The sequence below is a fragment of the Podarcis raffonei genome, chromosome 17 (genome assembly GCF_027172205.1).
Source record: "Podarcis raffonei isolate rPodRaf1 chromosome 17, rPodRaf1.pri, whole genome shotgun sequence".
NCBI classification, from domain to species: domain Eukaryota; kingdom Metazoa; phylum Chordata; class Lepidosauria; order Squamata; family Lacertidae; genus Podarcis; species Podarcis raffonei.
In genome coordinates, this window is record NC_070618.1 from 21,920,307 (window position 1) to 21,946,692 (window position 26,386).

Genomic DNA, 26,386 nt, shown 5'->3' on the forward strand with positions numbered 1-26,386 from the left:
CAGATATGCAGATGACACAACCTTGATGGCAGAAAGTGAGGAGGAATTAAAGAACCTTTTATTGAGGGTGAAAGAGGAGAGCGCAAAATATGGTCTGAAGCTCAACATCAAAAAAACGAAGATCATGGCCACTGGTCCCATCACCTCCTGGCAAATAGAAGGGGAAGAAATGGAGGCAGTAAGAGATTTTACTTTCTTGGGCTCCATGATCACTGCAGATGGTGACAGCAGTCACGAAATTAAAAGACGCCTGCTTCTTGGGAGAAAAGCAATGACAAACCTAGACAGCATCTTAAAAAGTAGAGACATCACCTTGCCAACAAAGGTCCGTATAGTAAAAGCTATGGTTTTCCCAGTAGTGATGTATGGAAGTGAGAGCTGGACCATAAGAAGGCTGATCGCCGAAGAATTGATGCTTTTGAATTATGGTGCTGGAGGAGACTCTTGAGAGTCCCATGGACTGCAAGAAGATCAAACGTATCCATTCTTAAGGAAATCAGCCCTGAGTGCTCACTGGAAGGACAGATCGTGAAGCTGAGGCTCCAATACTTTGGCCACCTCATGAGAAGAGAAGACTCCCTGGAAAAGACCCTGATGTTGGGAAAGATGGAGGCCACAAGGAGAAGGGGACGACAGAGGACGAGATGGTTGGATGGTGTTCTTGAAGCTACCAGCATGAGTTTGATCAAACTGCGGGAGGCAGTGGAGGACAGAAGTGCCTGGCGTGCTCTGGTCCATGGGGTCACGAAGAGTCGGACACGACTAAAAGACTAAACAACAACAACAACCTCCTTATGTGCAGATATTTCAGGAGAATGTTTCTAAGCCACATGCTCTGCCACAGCCTTTTACCATGGGCAGAAAACAGGGACTGTGCTAAGCAGAGATACCGTGTTCAAATATATGTACGACCTCCATGTGGAATCATTGCCTTCTCTGTGCCGGGAAGGAGACTGGATTGAGCACGTGAGTTTGAGACGCACTCCCAATCTCAGCGGATGGAGAAGGAGCATCCAAGCTATTATTTGTTGCACATGTGTGTATTTACATCGTTCTTCTGTGGTTAATGACTACGGCTAGGAATCTCAAATGAATGGGAGATAAACTCATTGAAGTTTAATTGTTCCCTGTGCAAAATGCATGAGGAAAGGAAAGCCTTTCGGTGTGGCCGCCTCAAAACTGTGTGTTTTTAAGAACACACAGATTGCTTTTGCTACGTTCTACGAAAGTCACAGTCTAACTTACTTGCCTAATTGCAGATATGCAGATATGCAAACAAGGCAGGGCATCAAAAGCCAATTTGTTTAGACAAGTAATGCACAGAAATGTAGGGTAATCAAAAGAGAAAGCCACTCTTACCAAATTCTTGCTGTCTTGCTTGTGAATGGTTACAATTCTATTCTCACCAGAACCTTCCTGGCTTGCTTGCTTAATACTGACATCGATAATGTCGGGGAAATCGCAATAGGTCTGTATTTCCTGCGAAAAGATGTTGCTTTATTAGGAAACGGGTTATTTGTAAGTGTTTTAGACAGGCTTCCAGCCATCAACTGAAACAGAGCAATTGTAACATTATTCTCAATAGCCTGATTCTGAAGTAATAAGAAACATCCTTTCCTGCCAGAAAAACAAGTTTGAGCCTGGTGTTTGCCCATTACTTCTCTACTCCCCTTTCACAATATTTATCAATGGCAGCTGAATTCTTGGTTTTTACATCTTTACCACAAGCTGCAAGCCTCTGAATCAGCCAGACATTCAAGGGAACAGTTTCCCAAGGGAAAAATCCCTCTCTATGGACTGACGTTCAGAATAAACTGATGAAAGGCTAACCTTGACAACTGCACAGACTGAAGAAACAGAACAGGATTGGGGTCTTATTTCTAAGAAGGCTACCATCTGTGTGCACAGACAGCATTACTCAAGTTGCTTATCTCTGTTTAGATAAGAATCACCATACGCTTTAAGTGATGCTGCCACCACTAGCAGATGAAATTTAAATTACAGAGAAATTAAAATAGCAATGCTCAAGCAGCAAAATCCAAAACACTCAAGAGAAAATCCCCCCTTTGCTTAACCCAACCTACAGTCTATAAAGTATCTAGAAAGGAAATATTTTATCAATTGAGTTAATTGTGTACCACCATGCATTAAAAATAATAATGACCTGTTAATGTATTATCCTCCTATAACACCACTGGGGAACAGAAAATGACAATCTTCACTTCTCAGACACATCTACTGCTAATTCAAATTATTTCCATGACAGTAAGGCTAGTAATCTTAAAAGACTTGGGTGAAATCCCATTCAACGCTAGGAACAAATAAAAACAAATAGGAACTAGAGTCTGCATTGATACTAAGGATTGGAACCCTGCATTGCCCAAGCTAAAGAACAGAACTGGGTGCGCACTAAAAACCCACAGAACCTTAAACCAGCCTCCCACTCCTCCCTCACCATTTATATTCTGTGTACCTTTTCCTGCAAAGTACTTGCCACAATACTTTCAACTGACTGCACAATGCTAATTTCTACTCGGCCAGTAAGCATTCTATTGATGGAACCAAATCATTCTGCTTCCAGTGGTATTCTCGAAGCTTTCATAGTAAACAAAATACAGAAGTACAGTCGTACCTTGGAAGTCAAACGGAATCCATTCTGGAAGTCCGTTTGCCTTCCAAAACATTCGGAAACCAAAGCGCAGCTTCTGATTGGCTGCAGGAACCTCCTGCAGCCAATCGGAAGCCCCGCTGGACGTTCGGCTTCCAAAAATAGTTCACAAACCGCAACAGTCACTTCCAGGTTTGCGGCATTTGGGAGCCAAAGCGTTCGGGAACTAAACTGTTCGCAAACCAAGGTATGACTGTATGTTATGAGATTACCTGTTCTGCCAGTGTCTCACTATCCTTATGTTTCCCTCTTGAGCATTGAATTCCACCATTTCCAGATATAACAATGGTTGCAAAACTTTCTTCACCCGAAGGCTCTCTGCCAGGTTCCTTCACTTCAAACACTTCTGAATAAAAGGCAGACTGGAGGGTCTCCAAATTTATGAGATATTTCAGTTTCAAGTTTCTGGCGGTTGCTTTGCACTGGCCAAACCGCTGGATGAATCTGCGGAATCTGTATCTTATCCTCTTTCGTGTCAGAATGTGATAATCCTGGATTTTTTCCCTGATGCATTTTGGCAAAAACATCTTGTAGCTGTGAACACAAAGACAACCAAGTGTGTGGCAAAATATTGATGAGTAGCTCAAAGGGGGCTGGTGGTATTCTTCTACAGAAGGTGCAAGAGCAACTATCAGGTAAGTCCTAAATCCTAAAATCTTTTAACTTATGAGCAAGTGGGACAGAAAACCGGGAGGCGAATTCCACTGGCGATGTCAGGGTTTGCATCCTCAAACTTTCTCTCTGCAACGACCAGAACTAGGAATCACCAGGCTGTATAAAAGAGGAATGTCACATCTGGTGAAATGGAGCATGCCGCAACTTGCTCAGATCTGCAAATGCCTTATCCAACTTCAAACTCTTGCTTTGCTGTGAAGTTGACTGGATCACCTTGGGCCAGGCACTTATCTCTCAGCCTAATCTTAAAATGGGGAGAGCCATGAACTGGAAACAAGTTCTTTGGAAAAAGGGGTAAGGCAACAGGCAATAAAAATAATAATGGTTTGGATCCTAATTTCCATTTCGTGCTTTCCTGCCTCCACCTCCCCTTTTACTCCCCCTTCCCCATTTGCACAGCTATAGAAGATGACGCCACAAAGAGAGTTACCTCACAGAATTGTAGATGCCTAGCGGAGTTTGGTCCTTTTCTTTGGCCATCCTCATCATATCAAGAACAGCCATGCCAAGACATTCTTCTTGTGTTTCATGAGTGACAGGCATCTTCACCCACCCATGGACAAAGTCTTCCCGCCACTGGAGGCAAAAAACGAAGGCACAGAAATTCTGATGAATTTGGCCTACTGCTCTTTTAATTTATTTTCATTGCAGCTTGAGTTGTCTTCAACTCGGAACTTAATTTGAACAAAGAAATCAGCTCAGATCTCAAAGGGGAATCAACACCTTGGTGCTGCTCTCAAGGCTGTTGTATTTTTATTTCACAGGATAATTGCATATAATTATTATTATTATTCCTGTGAAATTATCCATATTTGGATGAAGACATTCATTTCCAGCAGTAAAAACACGGGGAAGAGCCAAATACATCCATACAGTGGTGCCCCGCAAGACGAATGCCTCGCAAAACGAAAAATGCGCAAGACGAAAGGGTTTTTCGGTTTTTGCGTCGCTTCGCAAGACGATTTCCCCTATGGGCTTGCTTCGCAAGATGAAACGTCTTGCGAGTTCTTGCGAGTTTGTTTCCTTTTTCTTAAAGCCGCTAAGCCATTAATAGCCGCTAAGCCGCTAAGCCGCTAATAGCCGTGCTTCGCAAGACGAAAAAACCGCAAGACGAAGAGACTCGCGGAACGGATTAATTTCGTCTTGCGAGGCACCACTGTACCCAAATAATACGTTGTCAAAATTTTACCTGAGCAAACAAATAAGACATGACAATGTCATCAAGGACAGGACTCTCTGCACCTCGGGAAACACCGTACCGAAATGCCCGTACATTGCTGTTAGAATACCAGTGTGGGAAATAAAACCTGTTAAGAAGCAAAGACACATTATCAGTGCTTTTGAAGCCAAGACCACCCATGTTAGAAACATGTTTTTAATGAAATTCAGGCTGCTTAAAGGGCAAGGGCTTTGAATACTTTCACACAAGTTCATATTGCCACTAAATTATTCCAGCTTGAAATGAGCCATCTCCACTGGAGTTGGTATTTAGCCAGCAAATAACCAAACATCAAAACTCATAGCCAATTTACTGGTCAAATACCACCACTCATTTCCCCCCCACCTCGCGTCTTATGTTTCTATCTCAACTTTCTTCCATCATGAAACCCAGAGAAAGCCCATTGAGACACTGACCAGACCCAGAACTACTTAGCTTCAGCAAAGCAGTGGCCTTTAGACAGTAGTGAATGGGGCATTAGGGTGGCACTGCTTCCCTGGCTTCCTTCCAGCCAAGTTGCTCCTGAATACCAGGATGGAGAGTGGGAGAGGCAAGGCAGCAGTGGTGCAAACGCATTGGCAGAGGCAATCTGGTGCTCCTGCTGGCGTGTTTGCACCACACTGAGTTCTCTGCTTCCTCCCTCTCCCTCTTTATTCTGGAATGCCTCAGATATACTATTGTGGTCTGACTCTGAAGGAGGGAGGTCACAAAAGGAGCACAACTCCCCGGCATTGTCTGCAACTGCCTCTGGGACTTACATGTGCGTGACGCATTCATGCCTTACAACTGCTACTATATAAATTTTGCTAATTTTTAAAGCCTTGTCTTCTAGAGTTTGCAAAGTACTATGTCAGATCACAGACAGGCAAATGCAGCTGGTTCTATGAAAGTCTTGTGGCCTGTGCTACTGTGATGAGTAAAATTTGGACCTGCTCCTATGTCATAAGCCATGGCTTCCTGTTTGGGGATACTTGTAGTTCCAACACATTGTCAGAGCAGGGGAGCACAGGAAGTAGGGCTGGTTTTCAACATTGTGATATATCAGCAGCTAAATATCTCAATCTATGGATATATCGTGATGCCTGAAATGTATCTCGGCTGCTTCTTCCTCCCCACCTTAAGCAGCTGAGATACATCACCCAGCCCAACAGTTGAGTGAGCCCCCATACTACTCTCGCTCATGTGAGCCAGGGGGAGAGAGGAGCTTCTTCAAAGACAGAGCCCGAGAAGGTGCTCACCTGCCTGCCTCCATCTTTGCCCATTTGGCCGGGCTGCCTCTTTCCTCCCCGTCAGTCACTCCAGGAGTGACCAACCAGGAGGAAGTGGCAGCCCTCCTGCCTGGGTGAAACTGGAGGCATAGCTTGCAGGCGAGAATCTTCTCAGGCTCCCGTATACCTGCCTGCCTATGCCTTTGCTGCCTCAGGGCAATTTGAGCTGGCAATACATTGCGGATGTATCGAGTCTGAAACCGGTATCACGGTTTGAACGTCATACGCTGGTTTCAGACAATTTATCAAAATATATCTCAGCGATATCGCTTTAGCATACCCAGGAATCAAAAGTTTTGTGTCTCTTTTGTAGTAAATGCATACTTTCTTGTGCATTACGCAATCTCCATTTTAGGAAGCATGGCTTGGTTGGGAGAGAAGCTCTTTCGAGACAATTGTCAGGCATGGTACATACACTTCTGAAGAAAGCCTGTATCTATGTATTTTATGGACTCTGGCAAGCTTCCCGAAACTCCTACCCTTGACACGATGACATAAAGGAACAGGCGGTTTGGCCTCCCCAGAAACATTATGGCAAAATGGTTTAAAAATCTCCTTTATGTTTGTGATGCAAGACACACTGTGGAACATTGAACCTTAAGATGGGGGCTACTCAATGGGAATTTTTCTAGACTACAGAAGTACACACACTGATCCGCAGGTGTTTTACATTCTGGAAATATATGCAAAATGGTTATATGACTATAGCAATGGGAATGCCTTGGTTGCTAGGACACAGTTGAAATGCAGCCATTGTTCAGACACAACTGCTTATTTAAACAAAATGCTGCAACCTCATACATGCATACCTGGAAGTAAACACCCACATCTACATGCTTAGAATTGTACAGTAATTGCAATACAATCCATTTATAAGTAGAAGAAGAGAACATTCCACTGCAATTATTTTTTATAAATGGGCCCATCAAATAAATTAAATAGCTCTGGGTTTAAATAAAATAGATAATCAAGTTTACTCCAAGGAGAAGTAAAAGTGGCCATCATGTGATTCTGTCAGCTTTCAGGGGTCTGCCCCTGCCTCCATGTGCATTTGCTATAACCTCCATAAAACACACATGGAATAAAACTGACTGTAAAATGTATGGACAAAGAGCGTTATTCTTATTACAAACCCCTCTGATAATTAAATGGAAATAAAAAAGTTATAGGAAATTAATCAATTATTTCAATCTACATTATAGTCCTTTAGTTTAAGAGAAATCTGATTAAACAAAAACCATTTTGATTTAAACAAAAACAAGCTAAGATATTAACCTTATCCTGTAGAGAACAGTGAGACTGGTTGATCCCTCTACTTGGAAGGTGTGGTTTGGGGGATACCAACATCTGTCTGTCTGATTCATTAGTGCAAACATGTTATGGTACACCGGCAAGATACCTAAGGAAAAGAAAAGACAACGATGTTTTATTTGCAAGATCTTTTTCCTCCGTTGAAAAGGTGCTGCTAAGCAGTGTTGTACTTGTCACGCCCGCAAGGTTTTAATACTTTCTTTGGGATTTTAGGTATGAAGAGGTTGCCATGGGAAAGCTTTTGAAAAGAAAACATTCAGATCACACTGAATTTGGTTCGGCTAAAGCAACGGATAATGCCAATACAATAAATAGTTATAACATTGCAGAAAGAGGACTGAGATAGGCCTGTTCATCCCTTAACGTGGTACCCATTCCAAGACATGCTTCAGTAAACAGAACATCTGCTTCTGGAATACTTTTAACAGGTCCAACACCCAACTAGAACAATTCTTTGCTTGTTTTTGTTTCTTTAAGGTATTTTATACCACTATTCGGATGAATCTCGCAGAGAGGTTTACAAAAGGTTATTTATATCCTGTTTTTCTTTTTCCTTTTTTGATATTTTATTTATTTATTTATACTTTTGGAGTTTATACATTTCACTAGTTTTTTACATCTCACTAATTTTACATTCATTTTGACATTTCAAAACTTGACTTCCACTCCCCTTTTTCTGCGGTTCCTTAAATTTGTTTTTAATATCTTCTGCACATCCAAATTAACTTAATTTGCACATTTATTCATCTTCTTTAAATATATATATATATATATCCTGTTTTTTCAGTATACAATCCTACCAAGGCAGGATCTTTACAAGAGGCATTAAAATAAGTTCTAAAAAACTACAGCAAACAATGGCATTTCCCAAACTTGGGTCTCCAGCCGATTTGTTTTTTTACTACAACACCCATCATCCCTGACCACTGGTCCTGATAGCTAGTGACGATGGGTGTTGTAGTCCAAAAAAAGCTGGAGATCCAAGTTTGGAGAAACCCTGCATACAGCTCTATCAACATACAGCCCAGTTCACAGTTTTCCTCACCTGGTTACAGTCATGTGCATTGTGGAAAGGAGGTTGTGAGTGCACACGGGAAGAGCAAAGTGTGAACTAGCCCCATGACAAAGCAAGACCAGCCAAATCAGGCAATCGTGCTCAGTGAAGAGAAAGGTTGCTTTTAAGCACCAGTGCTCTGCGGACTGGCTCAGGCAACATGATGAGAGACAACAGCACTTTTGTGTAACTTCTGTCTCCTTGTGTTTTGAAAACTTTTTTTTTAAACTTTACTCCAAAACCGAAAAAGAATTACAAACATCAAATTCAAAATCCATATTCATTTTGTAACATAAGCCTATTACATAGTTGACTAGATTAAAATATACCTAATTGCTATAGACTTCCCTTTGCTATATCTAAATGCAACACAATTATAAGTATTATATTATAATTTTTTATAAATTCCCCTATACCCCCCACTCCCCTTCACCCATGTGTGATCTCATTATTATTTTTTACTTCTTCTATCTTGTTGTGTTGTTGTAGTTTAATAATTATTCAATTGATTCTTTTATTATTTCTTTGCTTATCTCCTGCACATTTTACACATTATCTATTAATATTCCAGTTCCGGAACCATATTTTTTCATGTATTCCTTCATTCCATCCCACTCTTTAATTGTTCTTTGATTTGAATGGCCTCTAATGATTGCCGTCACCTGGTTACAGTCATGTGCATTTTGGAAAGGAGGTTGTGAGTGCACACGGGAAGAGCAAAGTGTGAACTAGCCCCATGACAAAGCAAGACCAGCCAAATCAGGCAATCGTGCTCAGTGAAGAGAAAGGTTGCTTTTAAGCACCAGTGCTCTGCGGACTGGCTCAGGCAACATGATGAGAGACAACAGCACTTTTGTGTAACTTCTGTCTCCTTGTGTTTTGAATACTATGGCTCTAGATGGATTAGTATATACAAGGTTTAAGACATGGCTAAGGAAAGATACACAACAGAAGATGGGAGAATGTTACCGTGAGAACTCTGCTTGACCTTGTCTGGGGCAAGAGCAGCTCTTCTTAGGCTAGAAAGCCCCAGATTTCCACCAAAGCAAAGCAAAACATTCAACAGCTTCTGTTTGTAGAGAACCAGTCTTCACATATTGCAGCAATCACTTGCTAAGCAAAAGGTGACTCATTTGTGAGTCACTTTGGACATCAATTTGGCAGAACAGCATTCAACCATAACTAGAGGGAGATGAAGCTTTAATGAAGCACCTCTCTCGGTGCCAACGGAATGGCAGAATGAGCCAACATTTGTTTGGACTGGTTTGGCAGCTGGTGGTTTCAAATATATGGAAAGTCCCAGCTTTAAAGCAACATGAGATTGGTTAGCTTAACAGCTTTCCATTTGAAACAAAAAGCTTATTTGCCTTCTATAAAAACACCCGAGAACAATGGCCAAGGAACAATTCAGCCTAAACCAGCAATTCATATTTATTATTTGCAGGAATATGTTGAAATTTCATGTTGTAATAAGCAAGCTGGACTCTTTACAAACCTGATGAAGAAATAATGATTCAGGATGAACGTTTGATGTAATTTCCCGTCATTTCTACAAAGCAGCCCACAGCTATTTGTATAGAAGAGTGTAAAATACAGATATTTGGGGCTATGGATTGCGTGGGAAAGGCTGGTGTCACACCGGGGATTTTCCATAACCAACACAAAAAGGTGCATTTATCCTTTCCTTATACACCTTTGTTGCACTCCCATGAACTCCAGCCGTTCCGCAGTCATTTCAAAACGTAAGTAGATAATGAATAATCATAAAAACTAATGCACTTCAGAAAGGCTAAAAGCACCAGAATGGAAGGGAACTAATGCAATACTCTGAACCTCACTGTTTGTCCCAGCCCCTACACTTCTACCATGACATACGGGCGGCGCTGTGATCTAAACCATTGAGCCTCTTGGGCTTGCCAATCAGAAGGTTGGTGGTTCGATTCCCCGCGATGGGGTGAGCTCCTGTTGCTCTGTCCCAGCTTCTGCCAAACTAGCAGTTTGAAAGCACGCCAGTGCAAGTAGATAAATAGGTACCAATGTGGTGGGAAGGTAAACGGCGTTTCCGTGCGCTCTGGTTCCTGTCACGGTGTTCCGTTGTGCCAGAAGCGGTTTAGTCCTGCTGGCCACATGACCTAGAAAGCTGTCTGTGGACAAACGCCAGCTCTCTCGGCCTGAAAGCGAGATGAGCGCCACAACCCCACAGTCACCTTTGACTGGACTTCACTGTCCAGGGGTCCTTTGCCTTTTTTAAACCTAACTTTTTGGATGCTGGGTGACAATCTAGTTTTCAACACTGTGATATATCAGCAGCTAAATGCTGCCATGTACTGATATATCACAATGTCTGAAATTGCCCAGGCATTCCCCATAAGGCTCCTGCATGCACAAGCCAGACAGGTCTGGGGACTTGCCCAGGTCACAAAGTTGAACGAGCCCCCATACTGGCTCCCATGAGCAGCAGCTATATGGGGACAAGGGCGGGCAGAGTCCTGCTGGCCCCTGAGCCTGCTGGCCCTTCAGAGGAGCAGTCTAAACAAGCTGGCCCCCACTTCAGTTTGCAGGAGGCAGAGGGGGCTTGATCAGCTGAGAAACGGGCTTTCGTAAACTGTCCACCTCACAGCTGATCAAGGCAACCTGAGCTGGCCCTATATCTTGGCTTCCCGGCCATCAGCTGTGGGCCAGCTCAAAAAGTTTGAAACCGGTATCGCAGTCTGAACATCATACTGGTTTCAGACAATTAATCGTAATATCGCCCAGCTCTACTGTGCAGTGCCTCCTAAAACAACCTGGCTTTTTTTTTTTTTTTGAAGGGGTACCGTTATGCATGCTGGAAGGGCATTGTTTATTAAACTGCAGCATCATTTGCGAAATACTCTACCTAATCTCGATTAAAACTAGTTTTCCTTGCATAAGAAGGTGAGCGATAGGGAGCACGGCAATCTTACTTTGCAGAGATTTCAAAAGGAACCAAATGTGTCTGTACCTTGAGCTTTCTGTGAACAAGAACAAAAACCACTTTAAAAAAAAAGAGCACGGGGTTAGGTGATTTACCATTTTGGCAGCAGGTGTTAACCCAGATAGAAAGGTTAGCGATAGAAAAGCAAGATTTTCCAGCTCTGGCAATTACTGTGGAAAACTGTAAGTGAAACTTTCTGGCTGTGGGAAAAGATGGCAAGAATGCTAGAGGTCACAGACACATCTTAATCCCCTGTCTGACTCGGCTGTCATCCCAGATGGATAATCTTAGCACCAGAATGCATTTCTGCTCTGGGGACTGATAGTCAATTCTAAGCCCTTCTGCAAAAGTGCAGTACAGATTTTGGGCTGGTTGTTTACATACACACACATTGCATACTGTTGAAAACTGGGTTTTATTAGTATTGCAAGCATTTTTAAAAATAACCATTTTTATTAAATCTTCCAAATTATTACGTAACTCCAATCATGTGTATCATTTTTTTGATTGCACATTTTCTTCTTGACTTCCTGTGCCTCCTTTCACTATTATTTTTCCATCTTAGTAGCTGCATTAAAACACATCTACAGTTGTACCTCGGTTCTCGAATGGAATCCGTTCGACTTCTGAAAATGTTCGAAAACCAAGGCACAGCTTCCAATTGGCTGCAGGAGCTTCCTGCACTCAATCAGAAGCTGCAGAAGCCTTGTCAGATGTTCGGCTTCCAAAAACTGTTCGCAAACCGGAACACTCATTTCCAGGTTTGCGGCGTTCGGGAGCCAAAACGTTTGAGTGGCAAGGCATTCGAGAACCAAGGTACAACTGTATATATTTATTTACTAAGCTTCCAAAGTCCATTCTTTACATTCTTCTGTTGCTCCTATCTCAAATCCTACACATGATTTCACATAAGAATGATAGTTTGATAGGATATAAGAATGATAGTTCGATAGGCATTTCAACCGTTTTGTAACAAGGCTTCTGTGCCTTTGCATGACAAGCAGAAAGGAAATGAGTGTGGCTTTCCTCACTAGGAAGGAAAATAGTGAATTTACAGTTCCATCCATAAATACTTCTTTCCAATATTGCTGTCATTTCACAGGCTGGGTTGTTACTTACAGTAGCTTAACAAGTTCTAAATAAATTTCAGTGCAGTGGTGATGCTGCTCTTGTCACAGAGCCAAAACATAGGGGAAGATAGATTGATCATATTTATTATTACACTGATGAAGGCTTTCCAGGCTTTCCAGAGAGACTACTAGGGCTGGGCAATATACCAATATATTCTCCAAAACCAGTTTGAATAATAAGTTTATTATTTATACCCCGCCCATCTGGCTGGGTTTCCCCAGCCACTCTTGAAGTCCATATTGAGGTATCGGCTTCATAATTTCTGACCTGCCAATATATCGTGAATCATGGGGGGGGGGGTGTCCTACTCAAAAATCACAATGTGAGAAAAAACTGTGAAGCCAGCCAAGGTTTCTCTTGATTCCTGCAGCCCCTGTTAACTCCCAGCTCAGCTCTCCCCTGCCTCTTGCAAGGGGCAGCGAATCACCAGAGCAGGCACTGGCAAAAAACACAATGGGGGAAAAACCATGAAACCAGCTAACGCTTCCACATAAAGGTAAAGGGACCCCTGACCATTAGGTCCAGTCATGGCTGACTCTGGGGTTGCGGCGCTCATCTCGCTTTATTGGCCGAGGGAGCCGGTGTACAGCTTCCGGGTCATGTGGCCTGCATGACTAAGCCACTTCTGGTGAACCAGAGCAGTACATGGAAACACCGTTTACCTTCCCGCCAGAGCGGTACCTATTTATTTACTTGCACTTTGACATGCTATCGAACTGCTAGGTGGGCAGGTGCTGGGACCGAGCAACGGGAGCTCACCCCGTCGCGGGGATTTGAACCACTGACCTTCTGATTGGCAAGTCCTAGGCTCTGTGGTTTAACCCACAGCGCCACCCGCATCCCTGATAATGCTTCCACATCCTTATTTCATACATTGTGATCTATTGGTATATTGCAATGTTTAGCTGCTGGTATATCATGATGTTGAAAACCAAATATCGTCAAGCCCCATGTGTTCACCTCTTTCATCCTTATTTCAGCCATCATGAGATATCGATATATATTGCAATGTTTAGCTGGCGATATATAGCGACGTTGAAAACCAAATATTGTCCAGCCCTAGAGACTGCTGCTTATTGGGCCTCAGTCACTCCCCCGCCTCCAATAGTATTGTTTTTCTTCATGTTATTAGGATTCCTACTGCATTTATATCTCACCTTTCCCCAAAGGAGCTCAAGGTGACAAACGTGGTTCTCCTCCAATTCAATTTTATCATCACAACAGCCCTGTGAGCCAGGTTAAGCTGAGAGACTGCAACTGGTCCAAGATCACTCAAGATGCTTCATGCTTGAGTAGGGATTTGAACCCTGGTCATCCCGGTCCATCACTCTTAACCACTAAATAACACTGGCATATTCTTTTTATGCTATCCATTCAGTTCAGCTAGGGAGAACACTTGCTGCTTAGGTATTTGAATAATTTAAGTTGCTTTCAGTTGTACATTTATGTAACTGAACTAATTTATTTCCAGTACTGCATATTCCAGAATAAGAGACTCACGCATGTATGCAAGTGTAATAAATAGCTTTATACCAGGACTGAAGAAAGCTACTACTTTGGTTGAGAGGTCCTGGGCATATTTATCTTGGGGATATTTAACTTGCAAGTGGTTCTTTTTTCGCAGTTGGAACGCTCTAGCTGAGCTCAACGGAGGGGACAGCAGTGCAGAACCCGTACTTTATGTACAGAGACAGACAAAAGCCTCCTTGTATTTCAAGCCAACATGTCGGTCTGCTGAAGAGTGTTTCAGATCCTTGCTTGTGCCTGTGCGAAATTTCACGGCTAGCGAGGGCAGTAAACTGAGATCGGGTTTGTCCCTGTTTGCAAAATAATGAGGGCTTTAGAATTTATCTCCTAAGTAACCATGTAATGGACTTGTGCCTCCTTCTGTGCTTAGTAGTTCAACATAAATCATGGTAGTTCTGCTATCCTCGTGTGTTGGCATCTAAGCCGCTGGAGAACAGTTCCTGTAACACCCATTAAAGGTCAATCAATCAATCATTCTCAAACCTTTATTGGCATATAGACAACATTCCCAAAGTTTCAGTACAAGAAAACCACTCATCTAACAATTACAATACTGTTGTATAACATTCATGGATCCTCACTGCTTGTTGCAGAAACCTGGCTACTATCTCTATCCTATGCCCGTCCTGGGTCAACATTAGGAAGGCTACTTTACATTCATCTAAATGCTACTCCCTGCTAATAACCAAGTGATTAATGAACTTAAGATGGAATTCTCTGATATGAGAGGCAGTGCAAAAGAACATGCACAATGGATTCTATACAACTCTGTCCATAGGGACATGGTGTCTCTCTGCAAGCGGTGTTTTCTGGAATCTCCCCTGTAGTATTGTCGATGGCAGCACATTCAGTCTCGCTAGTGTGTATACCCTGCATTGATTCGGTTTGGCCAGGTGGTAGAAGTAAGTCGTCATTGGCAGTCCACACTGCAGCACCCCCAAACCTGCGCAGACACTATCCTGATTTGGCTACTAATTTCTTGAAATTCGTTGTCTAACCATCTGCGTTTAATTGTCTCAAAAGTGTTTGATAATCTTATTTATATAAGATGCAGGGTACATGAAAAGTACCTACCAACATGCCAATCTACCACGTTTGGATTTTGCAGCCAACCCCAGTTTCCTTCAACCTATGGATTGCTCAAACCCGTCCTGTACTGCCACTCACTTCTTAGTGGTAAAAGTAGAAGGCCCTCCATTAGCACATTGCCTTTGATGGTAAGGAACCACATTTGCAGATTGCGGGGTGAGGGTGGGGAGGAACGGACTGTGGTTTTCTGCCATGATTGTATGTTGTGTGATATAATAAATTAGGCAGAGGATTTGGGGAGGAGCAGAATACTGGCCTATTTCAATCATCATCATCCCAAGAAATCCCTGTTACAGGGATAAGGGCCAGAGAAAGTAACCAATGAAGGGCCATGACTCTGTAGCACAGCAAGCTTTGCCTGCAGAAGGTCCCAGGTTCAATCCTGTGCATCTCCAGATAGACCAGGGAATGTCACCTGGTGTGAAACATTGGAGAGCAGCTGCCAGTTGGTAGAGAGAATGTGAGCTAGATGGACCAACAGACTCATGTCTGTTGGCCCATCTAGCATCCAAACAGCATCCTACGTTCTATGAAATCTGTTTAAACAAAGTCCCCGGATCTTGAATGGTGAGGAACTTTGCTTGAGACCACAGAGATCTGGATTCCATGGAATGGACTGAGTTAGGAAAACTACTGATTATTAGCCAAACCTCTGGTACCCAGGCACAGTTCTGTCTCTTGCATTTTACTTCCTAGATCAGCGGTTCTCAACCGGTGGGTCCCCAGATGTTGTTAGACTACAACTCCCATCATTCCTGAGCTCTGGCCTTGCTAGCTAGGGGTGATGGGAGTTGTAGTCCAACAACATCTGGGGACCCACAGGTTGAGAAAGGCTGTCCTAGATTTATATGCTGAAGGCCACCCTGAGAGAAGGGAGAGGGGATTGGAATTCTGAATGCAGAATTATTCAGCAGAAGCAGAACCTCTGGACCAAGGAAGGGAGAAAATGAAAAGCCACTTGTTCATATGCTAGCCTACTGTCTAAACAACACACTCCTGAAGAGCCACCTCCTCCCAAACACAGGATAAAGGCTAGGACTGCAAGGAAGAACAAACACTTAAATAAATAAGTATTCCATGACTCTAATGCATGGAAACGCAGAAAGGGACCGAGCCACATAAGATGCAAAGCAAAGCTTAATTCAACAGTGCCAGACAAACACCTCACATGGAGAGCCATAGTCCGAAGGATGGTTCTATACCAGAAATGGTGCAACACTTAGCACAGAAAGAGAAGCGGACAAATATCCTTCACAGAAGCACTGTCAGAACAAAAGAGTCCTAAGTTCATACTTGGAGGTACTAAGAAAATCAGTAATAGCAAGGAATAGATAAGGAAACTCTTTGCAAGCATGAATATTCATAGACCAGCGGCATGACCAAAGGCCAAACAAAGCTTCCTTAACCATGGTTTGGCATGTGTCCCATAACCTGCTTAAGACCACTCATTGATCTAAAGGAAAAAGATCATCTATCGGATGCTATGAATTCAGATTATAAACAGAACTGCACAACTTTTTTTTTTTTTTTTGCAGTGCTCACATTCCTTGTCTTCCAAAACTCAAAAAGTAGACATTGTTTTGAATCAGTGTAACTTGGTGGGTTAAATCAAACCTTCATGAACAAGTAAAGTATAGATTGGAGATGGTGAAAAAGAAGGAATAAAGTGTTCCATAGTACGTTCTCCTGACACATCTTTTGACTCTAAGATGGAACTTTGATTTCCCCTAGGTTACATAAAGGCTCTATAAGGGCATCTGAAGGTATCTGGGGTGGGCAGAACAGACATGTTGTCCAATATGTACATTTTAAAGACACAATCTGATCTTGGCAACCTTAAATCATTTCCTGCGGCACCTTTCCCATTCTCCAGGATGGCAGAACTTCTGAGACTACACCAGAAAGCTCCCCTATACCCCAGGATACAACGCATATGGCCTTGCAATTACCTTCCTAGTAATTTTTTAAAATTGAGCACTCCAGCTTAAGCACGAAGTACAGTATTTACTTCAATAATAGAAATACTTGGTAGAGATAAAAAAGGAACAGCCCATGCAGCAGTTGTCACCAGAAAGTATACACCTGCAGATATTGTTATTAATCGAATTCCAACAGTTAGCAATGGACAATCTTAGATGACACTAGCAGCTTAAAAATATGGAACCAAACTATTCTCCAATTCCACAAAACAGACTGATTTATTTTAATGACATTAATGACACTAATATTTCTGTTACACTGAACAGTTTTCCTTCCCAAGTCTTCCCAAGAAAAATGTGCAGCCTCTGGGCATGGATGCAAATTCTTAATCGGATGTTTGAAATCCTAAAATTGCCAGAGGAGCAAGAAGGACTGGTGACTTATCACCTACACCATCAAGATATCATCCAAGTTTTGGGTCTCTTTTGAAAGCACCTTTTTTCCATTTGGTTCAGCAAGAGCTTCCTTTGTCTAGTCAGAGAATATCAGGGGCAGCTTGAGTGAAGAGGAACCTACGGTTTCAAAAGACAACCGCAGCTTCCGAGACGAACAGGAAGGTGTGAGCACCAGCCGCAGGTTCCGTTCTTTTTCTCACACCAACAAAAGCCTTGTTTAGGTGAAATGTTAAACTACGGTTGAGCATTATGTGAACGTGCCAGCATTATGTGAAGTATGCTCCCCCCTAGTCAGAAGGAGACCATATTAACTAACTTCAGGTTTGAGTTACGTCCAAACGTGGACAACCCAGTTAGTCTTAACTATGCTTTTTTCAAGCTATGTTTCATGAAGCTAGCTTGTTTCAATAGTAGTTAAGAGTGAGTACAGTTTAGTGTTCTGGCAATTCTAAACAGTGGTTAATGGGGGGAAGCAGAGGAGGGACCCCAAGACTCATTCGCATGACACTAAACCATGGGTGAACCTCCAGGCTGTTGGTCAAACTTGAGGATGTCAGATGTGGGTAAGGGTGGGGCTGCAAAGGAATAATCTGGAACTTAAACGACCGTTCCTGTGCTGGAGCAAGCACACTCCCATCAAACCACTTCTCCCTTCCAGAACTGCTCTCTGAAGCCTCAACTGTCAAGGCTTCGAGGTGCAGTACACAGCTGTTCCAACAGCCCCTGGAACACTCCTTCAAACATTTGATTGCAAAGCACTGAAGGAACATTGCTGGGGCTGTCTGAGCCACAAAGTGCCATTCTGATCTGTGTTTTCTTGCCAAATCCCAGAAAAGTGAGGCCGAAACGGTTCCATCGGTCAGAAAACGGGGTGTGTGATCTTACCACAGGCTTTACAAGCAGCAACACAGATCTCTTCTGCAACGTACTCTCCTGCTGGAAACTGTAGATAATCGCCGTCCATCTTTCCTTGGGAATGATACAAGTAAACTCGAAGCAGAGGCTCTGTGTGCGTGGAAACAGCCGCATTCCCAAGGATGCCACCATTCTGGTGAAGAGTAGATGAGGCCGGGCCTTCCATTTCTGTCACCGTAAGGCAAGCCATCATGACATTCTAAGGTTCACAGCTTTGGCCTGAAAGAAATCCACAAAGAAAAAATGTCAGTTACATTTTTAAAGAAGATATAGAGTATGTTGCATTGATTTGGAATGACAGTGAAGATTTGGGAGTTCTCCCCCCCAGCCTTTCTCTACAACAAGTTCCAAAACTCCTTCTCCCCCCCCCCCCGGAAGTTTCATCCTCACAACAACCATGTGAGGTAGGTTAGGAGGAGAAATGGGGACTCGCACAAGGCTTTCTGCCCCCCGGTTGAGCAGCATGCTGGGGCCAGCTGTATTGGCCACAGCCTGCAAGGCGCTGGGATGAAAGCACCTCAGCTCCCACAATGAGAGCTGCGGCAGTTTCACCTGGAATATCGCCATGATGTTTGGCTGGCGATAGACTGCAATGTTGAAAACCCGACATCACCCACTTGTTTTCAAAAATTCAAGAATTCTACAAGCAAACAGAGAGCACTGTTGAAGGCATTGCTTAATACCATCCATTCAATCCTGAAGTGGCTTTCTGAAACCACTTAGTGGAAACAGTGCCTTCTTTTAGAATCTGTTCTAGAACTCTCATCCCACAGTGCTGTAGAAGCAACTTCTGAAAGTCATGGTGGAGAAATGGTAAAACAAACCAAGACAGACCAGTGCTGTTTGTTGAAGAGGTGCAGGCTCTGGTCGTGCCAACTTGCAGAAATTGAGGGAATTCTTATTTTCCACTTCCTGAACAAGCTCGTTCTACTTAACAAAATTTCCAGATTCAGAAGTTTCATTTCCACATTAAAAAGGTAGCCCAGACAAAAATAGTACCCAGGTTTAGATCCTCTTTGGCTTAACTTCCTCAAATTAGACAACTCTATTGCAAAAAACAAACAGACGCATACCCCGAAAAAACCCCAAAGAACTTTTACAAAACCATTGAAATGTGTTTCTGTATTCTTTATTACTACATACCATACTAAGCTATGCTTTCTGTTGTTTTCAAAGCTGGCAAAATCCTGATTATTTAGTTGTCCACATTTTTTATTATTATTATTATTATTATTATTATTATCATCATCATCATCATCATTATTATGATCATCATCATCACTGTTATTTAATCCTGGGACCAAGGAAACATTTCCCCTTTGATATCGGCTTTTCTTATTTCCCTCAGAAAGCACAGAGAAATGATTTGTAGTTTCCTCCCCAGAAAACTTCCAAATTCATCTTTCAACAAGAATCTTAATCCTCAAGACGTTAGTTGCGCAAACGTAAAAAAAAAGAAAAAGAAAAACCCGCAAAAAACGGTTAAAAGCAGATCCTCAGAAAAAGGACATTCAATTAAAGTACTATAACTTGATAAGTGGGTTAAACTAAGATTGCAATGGTGCTCTAGCATTATTTTACATTTTTATAATTCTTTTGGAGAGTCTATATACCATCCCAAAGGTCAACACATTTTCCTGACTGCTCTTTCTTGAAATCTGGAGATATTTTGTATGTCTAATGGGATAAATCTGTAGGATTCAAAATAAGTGAAACTATCAAAGGGAAATTTAATCTAAACAATTTGAGTAGGGATTTCTGGCAGCCTCACTTTGTCATTTGAACAAAGACCTCCTTCCTTATAAACTACAGAAGCAAGTAGGAAAGGATTAGGCTCCTGCTTTTGTGCTCTTTAAAAAAGTAAATAAGCCACGTTAAAAACCAGTATGATACATATATATTGTACTCAAGTCTTCCCTTCAATCAGTATTTGAGATCTCAAAAGAATGCTTAAGCAACTAAACTACATCTGAATAGTCAGATACTGAGCAATTTGCCAAAGTCTGAGGCATTTGCAATGTAAACTTCAGGAGTTCTATGAAGCTGTGAAACGGAATAGCATCTTGGTGCTTATAACAGCATGATGATTTAGTGAGCTCACTACAATATTGCCTAAACTATATTTAATGCGTGGGGGGGTGCTAGTTCGGTATTTAAGTGGCAGAAACACTGCAAGCATGGAGGTGGGGGCAGAACAGCATTCACCAATGTTCCCAAGCATCTCATACGCCCTCGGAATATGGTTCCATTCAGCTATCAGAACCGATGGCAGGGCTTACATAGGCAGAGCAGGGACTGAGTTTTGTGTGCATGAAAGAAGAAGAAGAAGAAGAAGAAGAAGAAGAAGAAGAAGAAGAAGAAGACTGCCACAAGAAACTAAATAAAAACCAGAGTCATCCTATTGTAGGACAAGACCTGCCAATAAAACTAAAGAACTTATTTATGCATGCTACAACAGCGGCAAGAGTTTTGTTAGCACAACGATGGAAGAACGAGGAAATCCCAACGAAATAACGGTGGCAAGCAAAATTGATGAGCTGTGTAGAATTGGCCAAACTGACATATAAGCTGCGTGAAAAGGACAACGGTGACTTCAAGGAAGAATGGGAGCTTTTTACAAACTAGCTAAAAAGACAACAAAATGAATTGGACTCTGGCAGGTTTTGAATAAACATTCACAAATTTATTAGCTGAACTAAAGTAAGGATACGTACAATTTTACAACATGCAGAAAACAATATATGTAAAGAAATCAGGGAGGGGAGCTGAGGGAAGTCCTTGGTGAGGTGGAAAGGGAGGGTTGAGGTGGGAAAGGGGTAAAGAATAATGTAATTGATTAAGAGGATTGACAAATTGTTATGTGAAAATTGGTTAATAAAAATATTTTAAAACGAAACAAAACCAGAGTTATCCTTAAAAAGAACTACTTCAGACATAGTCAAAATATCCCTTCCCCTACCTTCCCTTTAAATGGTGGTGAAAATAAATTGCCCAAAGAACTGAAGATTTTTTTTATTTTTTAACTTCACTGGTCAGTAAATTATTGCATATTTTGTTAGTGGCATATTGTCAAATCATAATGAGAAAATATCGTTTCACCACCATGAAGAACCTATGTTCTTGAACGCTAAGTTGAAAAACACAAGACTTTTTCATCTTAGTTTATTTTGCTCTGAGTGGCCCTAAGTGTTTTCCGCAGCTATGTATCTGAAAAAGGCAGATAGTCCGTAAAACAGATATAAGACAACTTGCAGAACGAAGATCGCCTTTATCTCTACCAATGCAGCTTGACAGAAAATGGAAAACCGCAAACACAAGCCAGGGCTCTGAAAGTAAACAGCATGTGAAAAAGGAAGAAGAAGAAAAAAAGGAGGAGGAGGCAGCAGAAGCAAGGAAGAGGGAGCATTCATTGTTAGTGTAAACACTTGGTTTCTTATAAGGGTAAGAACACACAGTTTGCATTTCACTGAATCGACAGAATGTTAGCAAGCAAGATTTTAGTCTTCCTCCTATTACAACTGAACTGAAAAGAAACTGTTAATGCAAAACTATTCCATTCTCCAAGACCAATTTCAAGTTTATATTGTATTTACACGTAACATTTTGTTTTGAAAGAAGAGTATTCATTCTAAAATGTATACCGTATTTTGAAATTTTGCAGGCAGAATCGTCTTTTCAAATCTCCACACAGAAAGGGTGAATTTAAAACTGATGCAAATTAAATATCGGAGTGCAGTCTTAACCTTGAATTTGCATCAGCCGAAGAGTTCTAGGTTCTCGGCAGAAGCTCTGCTATGGCGGCGGAACGCAATATATTCTACCAGCAGATCAGAAGTCTCCAACGTGCTGTAGGGATCAACACAGCTGCTCTGCCAGAGAAAATACAGAGGCAGAGCAGCCAAAATAGGGACGGAGACACGGTCAGAGCACAAATTCTATGCCACGTCAATTCACAACACAACCATGTTCTGCCAGGACACTGGCGAGGTTATGCTGACTGTACACAGCCATGACCTTTCGTTGCCCAGACTGTACAATTTGTATATACAAAAAACTTGTACACGTGATCTGAGCACACGATCTCAAGGGTAGGGTTGTGGCCTTCTGGTTTTCAAAAGGCAGCAAGTATTACTGCTGCAGTCATCCCAGAAGTCATAAAAGACCTTTCACAGGGAGTTTTGATATATATTAGCTCACAAAGACTTTGGCCAGCTATGCAAAAGTAGTCCAGCCATCTTTGCATCCAAACCAAACAAGCTGTTATTTGCTCATTTATCTTCAGATTATGAATTCGACTGGAGTTTATTTTGGTAAAGTAAATACACAATGTCAGAATGCAGTCACTGTTTGTTCTTGGTTTTTCTAGTAAACAAACAAAGCTGAGAACAGGTCACTGAGCAGAAAAGTTAATGATTTGGGGTGTCTTTTTCGGGAAGGTTTAAAGTACATTTATAAACTTGCATAGTGCTAAAGTGCTTCATTTAAGCTGTAAACCTAACAATGTCTTGCAGGCCAGGTGAAGCCTATGGAGAAAAAGATAAGATTGCACACAATCTGTTATAATGGAGCAAAAAACAAAAACAAATAAAGCTCTGCCCATAATCATAAAAAAGCAATTTTAACAAAATACATCGTAAGACAGCTCATTCTGCTTAGCATTTCTACAATTCCCTTCTTTTCTCTCTTCTCAAACATACATTGCATTTGTGATCAAATTGCACTATTTAAAGGCATGGATGTTGCAAGTCAATATCACCAGTAATAGCCTTATCCTAGGAGGCAGGTTAACATATCACCTTGAGCTTACTAGACTCTACAGTACAGGTGGGAAAACTTTGGCTTGCAAGTCAAACTGGCAGGGATTCAAACATTGTCTGCAAGGCTGCATTCCCCAAACCATGCTTACCTGCCCCACACCTTTCAACATATGTGATGCATTTGGTACTGGGCAGGTACAGATGCAGTTGTCATTGCACAATTGGAAGCCTTAAAGTAGATTCCTAACTGTGCATTGGCAAAGGAATGAGGCATTGGCCCTGGCAGATGGATTGGCGGTGCGAAAATGTTCCCCATGTGAACTCTTGGCAACCTCTTAAGTCCTGACTTCTGGTCCAGATCTACTTGTAAAATCTGCCCCCACTGACTAGGGTCTGATAAGGATCCAGCCCACATAGGCAAAATGTTCTCCTGCTCTAAGCAGTCTTCAAAATTAGCCAGGCACCAGGCGCATTTTGCACCTATTAGCCACTTGAGACCAAGTGAAGATGCCTGGGCTTATATTTTATCTGCACAATCCGAATGAATTTCGAGAACCAAAATGCTTTTTCTAAGCAGGAGCAGTGAATGACATTATAATTCATTGCTGTAGCTTGACTTCACTTACACCACCCCACTGCCCTGCTCACAGTTGTGAAAAATATCCCGTTATGAGTGGTCCGTGTCACCATTACGAAAAAGAGGTCAGAATAGGCCAGCATATACCGTATTTTTCGCTCTACAAGACGCACCAGACCATAAGACGCACCTAGCTTTTGGAGGAAGAAAACAAGAAAAAAATATTCTGAATCTCAGAAGCCAGACCAGCAAGAGGGATTGCTGCACAGTGAAAGCAGCAATCCCTCTTGCTGTTCTGGCTTCTGTGATAGCTGCACAGCCTGCATTCACTCCATAGGACGCACACACATTTCCCCTTGCTTTTTAGGAGGGAAAAAGTGAGTCTTATAGAGCAAAAAATACGGTATGTGGACTGTCCCTGCTTCAAGTGACTTTTCTTCTTGAAGTTCTCAAAGCTCTTAAACTAGCTCAAGGTTGTCCTCTGAACTAACCATATGTTTAGCTGAGAATTAATCCCAGTCAGTCAATCATTTAAGACACTGGAGCCATCTTGCCCCAAAATGGCAACTAGAAATTCCGTTTTGGTGACTGAAACCTTGGTTTTAAGGAGCCATTTGCCACCTAGCTTAAATATCTGAGTTTCTTACGCTGGCTCTAAGGCTTTGAGGAAGAGAAGCATAAAACCAACCAAAGAGCAAGAGTTACGGTGTTACATGCAAATGTATACAAGTCTTGCCAACCATTTCCCCCCCAGTTAAAAAGCGGTGTCACGAGATTAAAGGTGCAACACAAACTTGGAGTTGGGGCCTGTGTCTCTGCATTTGCTGATTCAAGCTGGAACAGAATTGGGAGAAGATAAATGGACCATGGAGAACAGATCAAGTGGCCAGTCTGCCAACAGCAATCCTGTGCTCTAATCTGCACCCTTATTGAAGATGCTTTTATTGAGAAAAAACAAGTCAGGACTTCCTCTCACACTTTAACATGCAACCAGGAACAGGCCTCCTTAGTGCACAGGTGGGGAACATGTTGCTGGATTAACATGTTGCTGGATTAACATGTTGCTGGATTACAACTCATCTCATCTCATTCCAGACCAATAGTCATCCTGGCTGATGGGACTTGTAGTCCAAGAACATTTAAATGGCCACAGGCTCCCCACTCTCCCCTTAGCCCTTACTTTGGAAGATCACATTCAGAAAGAGATTTGTAATACTTGGGTTGGGTAGGGCTGCTGCCTCTTGCAGTAGCAGTGAAAGTCTATTCCTCAGGAACAGAGCAAAAGAGGGCCATTCAGGAGGGGGAAATGCTTTAATCTCCGTGATCATAGACCTCTGAGTTATTTCATGGAAAGCCATGTGCTAAAATGGACGTGATTGCTCTGCCTCCACCGGAATAGCTTTGTTGTGCAAGCTGAACCCTTCCTTCTTCAGCCCTGCAACAAAATTACAACAGCAAATCAAAACCACAAGGTCCAGTTTCTGCAATCCCCTGAACAGTAACTTCGGTCACTCTTAGATGTTCAATCACTGTTTATTTTGCAGCTTCAGATCAACTCCTACTTTAAAACACTATGGCCGAAAAGCAGCAAACGGACTCGAAAGCTGTGAAATAATCCCCAGCAAAACTTGCCTCGTTATCACCACCAGATGCTTGAGATGCTTCCAGCACAATGTCAATCACACCATCCATTTCGGAAGAGTTCCTGTACATTCCTATTATCAGGGGTCTACCGGGACTTATGGCTATAAGAAGCCTCAATTCAGTGTCTTTCTAAGGTGCTGAACCAAAGCTAAAGATGAGGTGGAGGGAGAACTGAGGGAAGACTGGGAAAATGAGAAACTAAAATTGAAACCAAAAAAGGCTGAGCACTGCTCTCTGAGCCTTGGGATGGTGGATTTCCTCCCATCCCCTGCTTGCTCTCTCAAACACCCCCAAAATCTCTCACTACCCTTTCTCCTAACTTCCTCTTTTCGCCTTAGCATCACGCTTCACTCTTAGGGCCCAGTTCCCACCAACATTAACCTGCGCCTTGGGCCAAACCACTTCAGGGTGCAGAGCATGAATCACACCCAAATAAGTAAAAATCCATTCTGCTCATGCAAAGGCAGCATTGGAAACAATCCTAAATCGCCTTGAATAAATATTTTGGAAGTTGAGAACACAACTTAAATTACACCGGTATTCCATGAACATTGCCCAATTCTGCCTAAATATATTAAACCAGTCTTCCTTCTTTCACCCTGAAATAAGACTGTAAGCTTTGCCATGGTTGCGTGTTCAGACATTTCTGTTTCCCATTCTGTTATGAGTTGGTTGAAGACTTCTCAAGGTTTTGCCTAACACCTTACAGCAATGATTATATAGGACAGGCACGTCCAACTTCCAAGAGACTGCAATCTACTCCCACTATAAAAAAACTGGCAGTGATCTACCCAGTGAACTGGCAGTGATCTAGATCGCGATCGACTGGTTGGACATCCCTGATATAGGATATTAGTTCTGTTTGCTGCTAAGGTGCTTTTTGATACTGGCTAATCAGAATAAAACAGGACCTGGAGCGAATTGTTTTTCTCTCTATTCTGCTCCTCGTTCGAGACCAAAATTCATTTGCTTTGTTACACAGCCAGTATATTTGGAGAGAGTTTCCAGGACTCAAACCACATCGACAATATTTAACATCTTAAGTTTACATTTACTGTATGAAGTACCGTACTTTTCGCTCTATAACACGCACCTGAGCATAACACGCACATCGTTTTTAGAGGAGGAAAACAAGGGAAAAAACATTCTGAATGAAACAGTGGATGTATCATTTTTGTGCTTCATGCTGTGGCCACAGACATGTGATCTGATGGTGAATT

At 42.2% G+C, this 26,386-nt stretch overlaps 1 protein-coding gene across 2 annotated transcripts in view; it reads right to left on the reverse strand.

Moving 5' to 3' along the window:
- JAK2 (Janus kinase 2) overlaps positions 1–26,386 on the reverse strand; it is an 88,373-nt gene that overhangs the window by 35,860 nt on the left and 26,127 nt on the right. Inside the window, exons 1-7 of one of the 2 annotated variants that reach the window (XM_053371914.1) lie at positions 21,830–21,920; positions 18,159–18,407; positions 7,106–7,229; positions 4,533–4,650; positions 3,774–3,919; positions 2,881–3,202; positions 1,360–1,479 (exon numbers count right to left, since the gene is read on the reverse strand). In XM_053371914.1, coding sequence (XP_053227889.1) covers positions 1,360–1,479; positions 2,881–3,202; positions 3,774–3,919; positions 4,533–4,650; positions 7,106–7,229; positions 18,159–18,381 — 1,053 coding nt within the window. In that variant the 5' untranslated portion in view covers positions 18,382–18,407; positions 21,830–21,920. Of the gene's footprint in view, positions 1–1,359; positions 1,480–2,880; positions 3,203–3,773; positions 3,920–4,532; positions 4,651–7,105; positions 7,230–18,158; positions 18,408–21,829; positions 21,921–26,386 lie in introns of those variants that run through there. The other variant, XM_053371913.1, reaches the window with a different exon arrangement.